The sequence below is a fragment of the Chenopodium album genome, chromosome 17 (genome assembly GCF_948465745.1).
Source record: "Chenopodium album chromosome 17, dcCheAlbu1.1, whole genome shotgun sequence".
Lineage (NCBI taxonomy): Eukaryota > Viridiplantae > Streptophyta > Magnoliopsida > Caryophyllales > Amaranthaceae > Chenopodium > Chenopodium album.
Genome location: NC_137850.1, coordinates 36,312,697 through 36,327,519, shown reverse-complemented (window position 1 = coordinate 36,327,519; position 14,823 = coordinate 36,312,697). Strand labels below are relative to the sequence as shown.

The following is a 14,823-nucleotide window of genomic DNA, read 5'->3' as shown; positions in this document are numbered from 1 at the left end:
TTATCTATTATAAAATTGAATTGGTAGCTATATATAGGCTACCTTAGCCCCCTATTTTTTTTACTACTTTGTATTAGGCCCTGTTCTGTTCACCTTATTTCCGCTTATTTCAGCAAAAATAAATTCAGATAAGGGTTAATAAGTTCAGATAAGTTCAAATAGAAATGTTCAGGAAAAATAAGTTCAGATAAGTTGTGATAAGGGTTAGGCCCTATTTTATTCACCTTATTTCTACTTATTTCTGGGTTAATAATTTCAAATAAGGGTTAATAAGTTCAGATAAGATAAGTTCAGGAAAAATAAATTCAGATAAGTTGTGATAAGGGTTAATCAGGGTTACTCAAGTTTAACTAATAACTAAAATAAGTTCTAATAAGGGCTAATAAGTTTAGATAAGTTCTAAGATAAGATCAGATAAGTTCAGATAAGTTAAGATAAGATCAGATAAGTTCAGATCAGTAAAAATCATGTGAATAGAACACACCCTTAATCAGGACTACCGAAGTTCAATTTATAACTAAAATAAGTTCTAATAGGGTTAATAAGTTCAGATAAGTAAAAATCCGGTGAATAGAACGCACCCTTAATCTTGCTTTGATTTAAAAACTATCTCATCTTAAAGATTTAAACAATAATGCCCCAATGTGACAATGACATGCAACTCAAAGTTGGAGTTTTTCCCAAAAAAACACAAGACATGAGAAGAAATTCTTCAGTTACTATATCCTTAATCAACAAAAAATTTTGAATGCCCCCACTTTACAATAATTTATTATAAATCGGGCGCCACCACATGTGCCACTTAATTTTTTTATTTTATTTTTAAATTTCATAAAAAAAGTTGCGAAAGCTCTTACTAAATTTTAGTAATCGCAAAGCAACAATGGAGGAGAGAGAAACTGAGAAAACGTAGAGAGAAAACGCGAAATTGATTACCTTAGGGATTCGATCGATTCGATCATCAATGGAGGATTCATCAGCAAACTTCAGTTCATCAAATTGCAGTAATTTGATCCACAATTTTCTACAACAACAGAGGCAAATTCAAACACCATTGTTAGGTGATTTCGACCAATCGCACAATAATAGAAGATGAAACAGAGAATTTTGTAGATGATAACATAGAAACTACTCGAATTGATGATGAACACAGAGAAGTGCCATTAATGAACGAGGATAGAGAAATTATAAGCACGAATCATGACACTAGAGGTAATCAAATTGACAATGCAGAAGAGATAGAAAACCAAGTGGTTCCTCGTAAGTCAATTGATTCAAATTCAGCACAAACATCCAAATAAAGTGAAACTGCAAGTAATTTTGATACAATCAACCTTCTAATTGGAATGAAACTGAATTTTGAAGTTAATGTGCTGAATTTTATTACTCTTTATGTGCACAAATGTTACCCTTTTGTATACTCACATGTTACCCTTTTTGTAATAAAACGTACAATCAACCTTGTAATTATTATGAAAAAACGTTACCCTTTTTATGCACAAACATTACCCATTTTATGCACAAATGTTACCCTTTTTATGCATAAAGGTAACCCTCTATATACACAAATTTTACCCTTTTATATGCACACATGTTACCCTTTTTGTAATATAACGATACCCTTTTTATGTGTAGATGTTATCCATTTTATGCATAAAAGTGACCTATATAAGACATAGTATTGCTCTAAACAGAATGATATGCTGCTACTGCTTATCTGATATGACAGTATTAAATCACAGATGCAAATCCAATTGATGCTTTTGGTTTAGATCTTAGAGGATCATTTGTTGGTGTGGTAAGACAAACTTTTGAATAAATCTTGGAATTGTATGAAAAGCATGCTACTATACTCGACTTTTCAATAAGATAACATACAACTAGATACATCACACACACAAAGATAGTAAGTGAAAAATATTATGTGTGTTCTGCTGAAGGAAAGAGAAATTCAGGTGACAAGAAAACAAAATTGGTTGAAATGATTGATAAAGAGAATATAAATGTGAAAGCAAGAAAGCAAAGACAAGTATCCATCACACGATCTGATTGTAAGGCAAGCATAAGAGAAAAACTTAATAAAGAAGGACAGTTCGAGGTGGTGTCACATGTAATACAACATATCCATGAGATAAAAAGGTCACAGTGGCATTATTTGCATCATTCTGAAAGAAAAATGACAAAAGAAAAAGTTGAAGCAATCAAAACAATGAAATCTTTAGGTTTGACTACAATGGACACACTACAAAAAAAATGAGAATAGGCAACGGACAAAATTGTAACAAAATAACAAACGTTGCCTTTTGTAGTAAAAGGCAACATTACCTGTTTGTTACCTTGATCTTGAACAATTTGTACTATATGACAATATAACGGTTTAAAAAGTGTTGCTTTAGATTATATAAGACAACAGTATGTAAAATGTAGCCATTTATTTTACATAAGACAACAATTATTTAAAATGTTGCCCAAAAAGGTAACAACAATAAAATTGTTGCTTATGTAATAATTTTAAAAATGCCTTTTCAAGGTATCTAAGACAACGATTGTTTCATGTGTTTTCATTGTCTTACATAAGATAGGTTATTATTTAGAACATTGGTTTAAAAATAATAATAAACAGATTATTGTCAATAAGAACAAATTATTATCTATTCAACAATTTGAAAACGTTAAGATAAAGGTGTGTATGACAAAAATAGTTGATGATTAGAAAAAAAAATTTAGCACCGGTAATTGTGATCGGTGGATTTTACATTTCACAACAGCATTTTTTAAGCTAAATCAATATAAAAATACAACACATGTGTAAAAGTTATTATATTCATACGAGTAGAATTGTTGTTAATTATACAGTACAAATAAATTGCAATAGGCTGGTAGTCTTTGTAAAAAAAAAAAAAAAAAAAAAAAAAAAAAGACAATGGCAACAACATGTAGCAGCAGCAGCATAATGTAGAAGGTGGGTAGCAGTAGTACAACAAGGTAGCAGCAGGGCATAAGTAGGCACTTCTTACCTCAAGCTACTCATGAGTTTCTTGAGAATCCTCCTAAGTATAAGTGTACTATGTGAGGTGTGGAATTTCACATTGAACTGGATTACCAATAAATTTAATTTTGGTTCATTACAAAATTATATCCTATGCATACTTTGATAATGTTGTGCACTTGTGCTATGTACATGTGTTTGTAGCAACAAAATGTTTTTGAAGGTTTAAACTGGTATATGTTTCAATTGAAGATTTCATTAGTCAGTAATTTTTTGCAAGTTTCTTATGACCAGACAGTTTCGAATGCTCTGAGTATTTGAAATTAAGCTCAAGTCCCCACCTGTTTTACAAGCTCTTATGGCGCGCTATTAGCATAACCAGGCTGCTTAGAGTCCTTCATCTCAAGACATGTAAAATCTAAAACACCACAGTGCCTAGAAAGCATCCTTGCTATTGGTCGATACCCATCTCTTTCATACAAGTTGTAGTACCCTGCAGTCAGTTCCGCTGCATGACTTTCCTCATTATACCACCAGTGTATTCCAGAAACCTGTTCATAGATCAAAAGTAAAAAAAAAAAAAAAAAAAAAAATTAGTAGTCAGTTGCGAAAAAAATTCTTATCCATAGATGTTCCTACTGCTTCTATGTCACTCACTTTAGCTGCTATTTTGACTTTGCAGCCACCGAATGCTTTAGTTGCTTCTTCTAGGATCTGGTCACCATGAATCAATAACTTGTTCGAGTACCAACTCAGGAAGAATTTTCCACTTTCAGTGACGTATGTCCTATTGTTTCTGAAAAATTCTGTTGATTCTGGTCTGTCATTGTATTGTTCTTCATTCTGTGGCACATCCCACTCGGGATGGCCAACATCAGTTGTAGCTTTTTTGAAATCTTGTTTCAGATATTTGTCATATCACTGCGAAATTAATAATTTGAAATGGGGTTAACTACTGAAGTGTTAAAGCAAGTAATAATACATAGCCTTCATTTGGTATATTTGATTATCCGAAAAAGCTGAATCTGGATGTAATAATATCACCTGAAATTCTCCAATTCCTAGGTAGCTCTCCAGCTAGGCCAAGACCTACTTCAATGTCAACTATATTGTGTCAGCATTTAGGAAATCTGACATATTTTCTTTGAAACTCTTCTTGTAATCACTGTATGTTTGTCAATATATTATATAACAAGAAATTAGTTCCCTTTCTTGTTTCAATTTTAGGAATGTGCAAATGTTTTCTTAGTTTTTTGATATTTTGAAAACACTTACCTGAATGGGAGTCCGCCCTCCAAGGATAGGTTCGTTGTCAATGCTAAGAGTAAGGTACTCTTTGTTCCTGGTATCGCATCTGTTAGTATAGAAGATATCAGGGTTTGAATCTCCATCTTGAAGTACCCATTGAGGAAGTGGAATGTAAACACTGTCACCTACATTACCACCACATTGATGGAATGACATTATTGCTTGTACTTTCACGCCGCAATCCTTAATGGCCTGAAATAAGCTCCTGTAAGCCTTCTAGTCATACTGCTTAGGTCCTTTTGCTTATATTATTCCCCACCAAACATCGACCATGACTCCATCGACTTCTGCTTCCTTCAGATTGTATAGTTGTCTCTTGATGTCGTCTTGGTTCTGGAAGTTGTTATCTGGCGTGACTATTCCCAACTGTTGCCACAAAACAAGTAAATAAATTAGTCATTGAACTGCTGCTTTAATTTGTTGTGTGACTTAATTACGGAAATACTTGTGCTGAATGCTGATTAATGCAGGCTTACTGGTAACATTGCATAGACGGGCACATAGTTCAACAGCATGTTTGCCATATCGGTGTCTTTAGTTGAGACCTGAAGCAACATAGTGAATTATTTGTCTAAAAAGGGAGTGAAGAGCATACATATCTAGTTAAAAGGTTAAGTAATGAAGAATTACTGTAATTTGAATTCATCTAAATAGGTATGCAAATCCCTACTCTCGAGTTGAAAAAAAATACAAAAGAAAGAAAACAGTATGATTTTAAACCTGTAAGATTCTGAACTCTGAATTATTGTAATTTGAATTCATGTAAATAGGTAGCAGCAGGGCATAAGTAGGCACTTCTTACCTCAAGCTACTCATGAGTTTCTTGAGAATCCTCCTAAGCATAAGTTTAGATGATATAAGTTCAATAACGAGTCATTATGAATACAATGAGATCGCATTGCTAAGAGTCAAAAACTCTGAAGAGAATCTGCCAGAAAACTTTCAAGCGATCTAGTAATTCAAGCTACTTAATCGCCTGGTCAGCATTGTGAGGATAGGAAAGCAAGATCAATTTCAGACCATAAGGTTTGAAAAATGTTGCTAGACCTTCAAAAAGTGCCTTATGGAGCTTCTTTATGGCGTGTATCAGCAAGCACACTGAAGCTCGGGGGTAGACAGTTTCAAGGTAGTTACTCAAGCAATATTGCCTACTTAAGGTGTATCATCTCTACAGATCCAGAGCATCTGACTGCCTTAGAACTGTAAATTGCAGAGTTTTATGAGCCTATCAGGCAAGAATATAGCTGAGCTACTCAAAGTTTGCTAACTAAAATTTGCAAGATGCTCATAGTGGCTCTTATGCCCAAATTACATACAATATTGAGCATGGAGAGGATAGATGAAAGTGCAAAGAGCTGTCTAACAATATTCTGTGAAAAAAGTTCAAAGTCAAGCTCCTCTATGCAACAAATTTCGTCAATTGAGGAGGCATTGAGCTTAGTATAGAGCATCTAACAACAGTTGCTGTAGCAGCCTAGTAAGAGGCAAGATTGCAATCACGTCAAGGAATTATCTTGAATCAAGAGCCATTTTTAGTTAAGAAATTGAATTTCAAAGAGCAAAAGGGCATTTGAAAAAGGATAATAAGATATCTCGAGAAAGAGCAACAATTCAATTTATCAACAAGTCCACAACGAAGCAAGTAAGACTTCGAGTGGAAGAAATCAGAACAAGAATCTTAAAGCTCATCAAGGTTGCCAGAAGAATTAGCAACACTTACAAGCCTTCGGTTATCAAAGGAGAAATACTCAGAGTTCAACAAAGTGGGAAAGAGACAGAATTTTCAGTGGAAAATTCAAAATTTTTGCCTGAGCAACCAAACTCTTCAGCAAAAAAGTCAGAAATTGTTAGCGGAAAAATTAAAGGTTTTCTGTAGAAAATTCAACATTTTTGCAAAATAACAAGATTTTGAAGAAGAAAAAACAATGTCCTTGCAAAATTTCAGTAGAGAAAATCAGCATTTCCAACAGAGAAAAAAGAATTTCAGCGAGTTTGTAAGCTGTCCAGAAGAATTTCATCACCTGTTTCTATCGCATGTCAAAGGACAGCAGTTATAAAAACTCTTGCTATCTAGCGTAAGGGATATATACCCAAAAATTCCAAAATCAGACATGGATGTTGTAAAAATATCAATTAACTCACAAAATCCCCAAGATCTTTTCATATTTGTGTCTAATTTGGATATATACCATATATCTAGTGAGAATACTAATACTTACAAAGTTGCAATTATCTAATTTTAGCTACCAACATGATTTCACTCAAAGTAAATTTTGTCAAACTAATTCTTATTCTAAAGTCCAATTTAACAAATACTTTGCAATAATAAAAACCCAAGAATTGTTTCAAAAAAAAAAACCCAAGAATTCAGTATATTTTTACCTAAGTTGCTGTTGCTGCCTATAGTCTACGCCTGCACGGTGCTGGTGACTTCCTGCTGCTGGCGGCTAGCTGCATCCAGTGGCTGGCGGCTTGCTGCTGCCTGCTAGTGGCTGATAGTTGCTTCCTACTGCTGCAGGCTGCTAGATGCAGGCTGCCAGCTGCAGGCTGCCAACTGCAGGTTGCCAGCTGCTAACGGCTCTGACTGCCTGCTGGTAGGGACTAGCAGCTGCATGCTGCGGCTGGCTGGTAGCTAGGAAATTCTTAATATCTCCTCCAACATTCGTAAGCTTATCAAATCACATTGATGTATTCTACAAAACTCATACATTTCACAATCACAAATATATTACCAAAATAACATTAATGCAAAATAAAATTGGATAATAGATTATTAAAATAGGACTAGTTTCTTATGGTTTTTCATACTCAGTGCTTCTCTGGCAGTCTAAGCTGACTAATATGATTCACGACATTCATAAGCTGGTCTAATATTTGGGCATTTGGCTGATTCTAATCCAAAACAAACAAATTAAGCTTCAAGAGATTATCAAATAATCGCAAAACCAAACAAAAACCAAACTTTTGGTCATTAAAACAGATAATTTTGCAGTCAAACAAAACCAAAAATGTGTAAGCTAAAATCCCTATTCTTTTATTACTTCAAAGTAACTAAAAGAAGAATACTAGAAAGGACCGATCATATTTCCTAAGCTTCATCTTTACTTGCTTGCATGAAATCCCATAGAGTATCGTCCTCGATTTCATCATCAGAATCATCAATTTCTGGCTCTGCTCGCATATTGAACATGTATTTTGGAACGTCAACAGTACTGTCCGGCAAGTCCTCTCTCAACCAACTAACATCGTAATCATCATCAACGGTTTCCCTTGGGAGAACACCATCGCTAGCAAATTCATTCCAATCAGAAACTCCAACATTACCATTTGATTCTTCACTCATATCAAAGAAGTATCCGAGGATAGTTTCCATAACGTAATGAAAATGCTTTTCTTTGGAATCTTGCACATAAAAAACTTGGTTTACTTGATTATCCAACACAAAAGGGTCATTAGTATAGCATAACCTTTTAAAATTCACACATGTTAGCCCAAACTCATTTTGCTCCACTTGAAACCATTTACAGCGAAACAATACCACTTTAAAATGACCAAAATAATCTAACTTAATGATATCCTCCACCACTCCATAATATTTTACATCCCTAACAACAGGATTTTGATCCCTAGAACTTGCAAAACTCGACATTGAAGATGTTACACTAACTCCACTACATTGAGTTTTCCTTTTTGACTCGTGTGCAGTTGTATGAAATTTGTTACCATTAATTAGGTACCCTTTAAAACTTCTCACAGTATAGTCAGGACCTTGGGATAAAGCCTTGATTTCTTTGGAAACATTTTCTTCCCGTACACGATCCTTGAACCATGCTCCAATATCATGAATGTGCTCTTGTGCTCTCACCCACCTACTTCGCTTAACCCGTCTACCTTGACTTCTTTGACGATTCACAAAATCTTGATGTTCACTACATACATATCACAAAGTAACTTAGTTGTATTAGTCAATTTTAAACAATAAAGATTAAATATAGTTAATATGAAATAATACCTTAAAATTACTTACGGACCTTATGTAATCACTGATTTCATCACAATTAAAGAGTACATAGCGATGAGCTTTCATCAATGTGTCCTCATCTAAAGAAACCTTTTTGCCTTTATTTTTCTTTTTTACACCTAAAGGACGTCCAACATAAGAAAAAAGGCTTCCATCTTCATTGGATGCAGTTTCATCATCATTTCTAGGTGCTCCATTCAACTTTAAACTAAAATCATCGTGAAGATACTGAGAACAAAAAATAAGGCATTCTTCTGCCAAGTAGGCCTCTGCAATGAAACCTTCGGGTCGACTTCTATTTTTTACATATGACTTCAATTTACCCAAATACCGCTCTTTCGGATACATCCAACGACCTTGAACAGGGCCCCCAAGCCTTACCTCCTCTACAAGATGAAGTGAAAGGTGGATCATTATGCGAAAGAAACTTAGGGGGAATATCTTCTCAAGTTGGAAAAGTATCTATATGATTTCAGATTCAAGATCATCAAGATCTTTAGGCTTTAGAACTTTCCTACATAAACCCCTGAAAAAGGATCCTAGCCTAATCAAAGTCGATGCTACTTGCTTAGGCAAGACATTCTTTACCGCAACTTGGAGCAAATAATGAAGCATAAAGTGGGCATCATGGCTCTTGTAACCAGCAACCTTCCTCTCATTGGATTGGACACATCTGGAGATGTTTGATGCACAACCATCAGGAAACTTAGCACATTTTATCACACTGCAAAACAAGTCTTTTTCACTAGAAGATAAAGAAAAATAGGCTTTGGAGTATAAATGCTTCCCTCTATTATTTGTTCTCTTTGGATGGAGTTCATTTCTTATACCCATATCCTGTAAATCAAAGCGTGATGCCACATGGTCCTTATTCTTTCCTGGGATATCAAGAAAAGTACCGAGCACATTGTCACAAATATTTTTCTCAATGTGCATAACATCAAGATTATGACGCAAGGTATTAGTTTCCCAATAAGGAAGCTCAAAGAAAATTGATTTCTTCTTCCAAGGAAATTTCTTTCTGCCCTTCTTTTGAGTTTTCCCAAACTTATTTTCAAACCCTTCTAAATCCTTTAATACCTCAAAACCCGAGAATCTAGTAGGAGGAGGAGGCCTTGTCTCTACATTACCATCAAAAGCTCTCTTATTACGACGCCACGGATGATTTTCTTTCAAAGATCTACGATGTCCCATGTAATACATTTTCCTGCTATACTTCAGGTATTTGGACCAAGTCTTATGATTGTAATTCGGGCAGGCAAATTCTCCTTTGGTGCTCCATCCGGACAACATTGCATATGCAGGGAAGTCACTGATTGTCCATAACAAGGCTGCCTTTAAAGAAAATGTTTCATCTTTCACAGCATCATATGTGTCAACTCCAACTTCCCATAACTCCTTCAATTCCTCGATTAATGGTTGCAAGTAAACATCAATATCATAACCTGGAGAAGAAGGACCAGGTATAATCAAAGACATGATATTGTACTTGGACTTATTATATAACCACGGAGGCAAATTATAAATGGATAAAACAACAGGCCAAATACTATATGACACACTCATAGTTCTGAATGGGTTGAAACCATCAGTAGTAAGACCTAGCCTCACATTTCGAAAATCACTTGCAAATTGAGGATGTGCAACATCAAAATCTTTCCAAGCTTGTCCATCAACAGGGTGCCTTAATTTGTCATCTTTCTTGCGATCAGTTTCATGCCATGTCATGAGTTCAGCCGTCTTAGAGCACATGAACAACCTTTGTAGACGAGGTTTCAGAGGAAAGTAACGTAGAAATTTTGTAGGAACTTCTTCGTCAGGCAATGCACCTTCCTCTTTTTGCTTCTCATTTAACTTCCATCGAGAAGCTTTACAAACATGGCAAGACTTGTCATTTGCACGTTCTTTCCAATACAACATACAATCATTAGGACACGCATTAATTCGTTTGTAATTAAGTCCAAGGTTCTTCACCATTTTTTTAGCATGATGAAAAGAAGTAGGAAGCTTTGCAAATGGAAAGGCATTACATTGAAGCTTCATCAACTTATCAAAAGAAGAATTGCTCCACCCGTTAAGACATTTAAGTAGATAGAGTCGCACTGTGTATGAAAGCACATAAAAATTCTTACAGCCTGGATATAATTCCTCCTGTGCATCCTCTAACAACTTATAAAACTTTTTAGCATTCTCATTTGGACCCTTTCGAAGTTCTTCTGCTTCGGAACTTGAACGTCCTATAACATCTCTGAAAATATCATTAATCATCTCGTCCATATTGTCTAATGTGTTTTGATTATCACACTGATGCCCATCTCCCCTTGAAGAAGACCCTGTTGTAAATCCTTCGCCATGAAAGTTCCACACTTTATACCTCTTGTTAAATCTGTTAGCAATTAGGTGATTGAAAACCTCCTCCCTTGGGAACCAAAATCTGTTAACACACTTTATACATGGGCATAAAATTTTCGGTTCATCATCTTCCTCTGTGTCCATGGTTGAATTTAGAAATGCAAAATCTAGAAAATTCTCAACTCCTTTGATATATTCTTCGGCACTTTGGGGTGCATTAATCCAATCTTTGTTGATGTTTGCCAACCTGATATTATTCTATAACATAAGAACCTATAAAGGGGGTGAACAACAAAGATAATAAACTAATAGACAACTAAGGACATAAATCCTTGGATATAGTGTCATTCCCTAAAGGATAAACTAAGTTATGTCTAGATTTCCAAGGAGGGCAACATACATCAAAACATTCCTTTATACACTCTCCACCAATCAACCATGAAGCTTACATAAAAAAAAGAGTAGACTTTACTTAATATATGTCTAGTTAAGAGGGTAAACTGAGGAAAAAAATACACATGTGTATTATTTATAACAACATGGCAACTGATAGCATAAAATGAATATCATGTACTATCATCCAAACAATATTCACCAAATAGACACTGGCAACCAGGCCATCATAAGACATAAAACTTTATACAAATGAAGTTTGATATTCTAGCGATTAAAATAGTAATTATACTACAAATAGTCGATCTGAAATATGATTTCACAAATTAATATCAATAATATAGACTATAAAACCAATTACACCATAGTCTTAATTACCTAATTTCTTAAAAAAAATCTCATCATATTTCCATACTCACAATTAAATTACTCCGTTGAGTAATTCATCTCTATACCACAATAAGACTTAGCCTGACATACTAAGAACCAAAAAAGCAATTCTGGTATATGGAAAATTCATAACCTAATTCTTATAAAAGATAAGAAATATGCATGTATTATCACAAGAACACAAGTTTAACTCATATTAAATTACTTTCAAAAGCCAACAATTGAATATGCTACTACAATGTATGAAATCTGCAAACCCAATACAAGTTACTCCAGATATTCAAGTTAATGAAATACCAAATTAACGAACAGAAATTAGCAAGTTTAGTTGAATTTTCGGACTTACTTGTCTTTGTTTCTTCCTCGATCTACCCACTGCTATCTTCAGGTTGCACCAAGATATTATCAGAAGATGGCACCAAACTATCTATATTTAATTCTTTACTCTCTTCAATCTACACCAACAAATTAAAAGTTGATATTAAATCGAAATCAAAATCAAATTTGATGCTATTTTGGGGTTAATCTATTAGGAATAGGTGAGCGAAATTATGAGAGTTGGAATAACAGAGGGGCAATTTGGTTTTGTTTGTTCGATTTTTTGGGAAGAATTAGTTGGGGTTTTTTATTCTATGGGAAGAATTAGTTGAATTTTGTTTTGTTTGTTCTACTTTGAAGGAAGAACTAAGTCTCTAACGGATTAGTTGGGGGTTAGTTAACTGTAAGTGATTTTTTTTTTCAATGATTAGTGATGTAATAATAATAATAATAATAATAATAATAATAATAATAATAATATATGAATAAATGATACTATATCATTATAACATACTCATTTTTTAACAAAATTATTATATACTAGCTCATAATAAACTTAAGGTCTGTTCTCTTCGGATTATTTTCAATTCAGTTCAGTTCAGTTTTAATAAGTTCAATTCAGTTTACTTCAGTTCTTAATTTCCTTCTCTCATAAAATATTCAGTTCAGTTCGGTTCGGTTCGGTTCAGTTCAGTTCAGCTCCAATAAGTTTAGTTCATTTCAGTTCGTTCATCTCAGTTCAGTCAATCAGAATAGTCCCTTGGATTTTAGACTTAATTATTAATAATGAGTAACTTATTTATCAATTTAGATTATAATCTATGGTCCGTCAAAAAGCTATTATACTCCTTAATGTGTAACTACATACTTTTTCCGTTTCTATTAATTTGACACGTTCAATTTAGGCACACATATTAAGGAGAGGAGAGAGAATGCATGATAAAGCAAGTGAAGACACTGGTAAATGAAAGGTATGAAACTTACTCAAAACATAATAAAACAATTTGACTTTAACATTTTTATATAACTTGTTAACATAATAAAACAATTAATTTGATTGAATTTCACATTTGTATAAAACTTAATGGTAAAACTCACTACGTAACTTTGTTTCTTTTTACTCTATATAGTAACTTGACTTTCACAATTATGTTTAAAAGATTGTCATAATGGTCAAGGTTACCCTTTTGAACCACCTCGGTTTGGGTCTGATCAATTTTGAGTCGAGACAATAACTATCAGGTCCATGTCAAATTTGGAAAAAGCCATCAATTTTGTATTGGTTAATGCTCAAATTGGAGTATAAGATTAGGTTTAAACGAGTTTGGGTAGATCTATTTCGATTCAATATTACATTTGTATAAAGTCAAACATTATTACAAACAAGACTCTATTATGTTCACCTTTATTCCATTTATTTTACAAAAAATAATCTCACATAAGCTTAGATAAAAGTAATTATGCTTTAGAAAACGTAAAATAGTTTAGTAGGGTAACGTTTTGCCAATTTTTAATGTAAATAGCCAATGAAATAAGTTTTATAAGGATATTATAGTTGCTTTTACTTACAAACCTTTAATTTTATTTTTTACTTTTATGCATATTGTAGTAACTTTTATTCATTTTAGGGGTAACTTCTCATCACTTTAGGCTATCTTTATAATGGATGTGCAATAATTATTGTACACCCGGTTTTTTTTTTTTAAAAAGTTTGTGTATATATATTAGGAGTAATATTAGTCAATAGCAGACTAAGGGCCTGTTCTCATTGACTGAACTGAGCTGAACTAAATTGAACTGAACTTATTAGAGCTAAACTGAACTGAACTGAAATGAGTATTTTATAAGAGAATGAAATTTGGAGCTGAACTTAACTGAACTGAACTGAACTGAACTTATTAGAGCTGAACTGAACTGAACTGAAAATAATCGTATGAGAACAGACCCTAACTAGTAATCATTTTAGGACAATATTAATACGGATATACAGTATTTATTGTACAACTGTTTTGTATTTGTTAAAATAAATAGTTTGATTTATTATTATTATTATTATTATTATTATTATTATTATTATTATTATTATTATTATTATTATTATTATTATTATTATTATTATTATTATTAATAGATTACCATCCACAAACTAGCAAGTTGCTACCAATACCCATTTTAATTTATTCATCATATTTTTTAATCCAATAATTTCTTCGTCATAATCTAATAATAGATTACAACTTTGTTTCCTTAAGATATTTGTAATCCCACCCAAGTAAGATCCCCTATTTTATTCCCAAAAAAAAAGAACCATTAGCTAGTAGTCCACATTTATTTCTCAAAGTAAAAAATAATTTAAAAAATAAAAAAAATAAAACCAAACCCCATCATCCTCAACAGGTCACTCCATCCTCAACGCCTCAACTCTTCCTCAACGCCTCATTTTTCTCCAAACCAGCGAAATTGTAAATTATTTTTGGCTCCAAAATTTTTTCATTATGAATTAGCATTTACTCCACTTTTCAGTAGTTGATCTCATTATACAATACACTCATCACCTTAAAATCATCATATCCCACAATCGGTTACTCACCTCCTTTCTTTCTACTCAGGTGAGAATTAATTAAGAGTATAGAGTATCTATTTTGTAATTAATTAGTTTCTTTACTCTCTACTCACACTGCTTTCTTTTGATTTATGGTTGGCTAGTTGGGTTTGATGCCGGCGAAATCGTTGTTGTATTATGAATTTCATTCGTAAGTCATCGTTGCCCTTTTAATCTCTGAAGTGAATTTGGCATTTATAACTGGTTAATTTGATGTTGGATTTGATTTTTAGATTTAATATATTCTGGGTTGTCTTATTTTGTAATTTGATTATGGGTTAAGATGATCTTAATGGTTATGATTTACATGTTATCATTCAAGGTTGACGTTTTAATTTGGATTATCAATTAATATCCTACAGATCACATGCATGCCACTAGTTTATTATCAAAATTAGTTTAGCTTATTGGAAATTAATATGATAATGATCTGAGTTATTTAGTTAAGGT

General features: G+C 33.2%; 1 protein-coding gene and 1 pseudogene across 1 annotated transcript; both read right to left on the bottom strand.

Moving 5' to 3' along the window:
• Nucleotides 1-2,075: 2,075 nt before the first annotated feature.
• Nucleotides 2,076-4,821, bottom strand: LOC145588892 (beta-amylase-like; annotated as a pseudogene).
• A 3,959-nt stretch (nt 4,822-8,780) lies between these two features.
• On the bottom strand, nt 8,781-10,814 carry LOC145588891 (uncharacterized). Its single transcript, XM_081645483.1, has one exon. The coding sequence runs from the start codon at nt 10,812-10,814 to the stop codon at nt 8,781-8,783; it is 2,034 nt and encodes a 677-aa protein (XP_081501609.1).
• Nucleotides 10,815-14,823: the final 4,009 nt, after the last annotated feature.

Excerpts from the sequence above, each read along its gene's own strand:
- LOC145588891 (XM_081645483.1), bottom strand. The coding sequence starts at position 10,814 with ATGGACACAGAGGAAGATGATGAACCGAAAATTTTATGCCCATGTATA.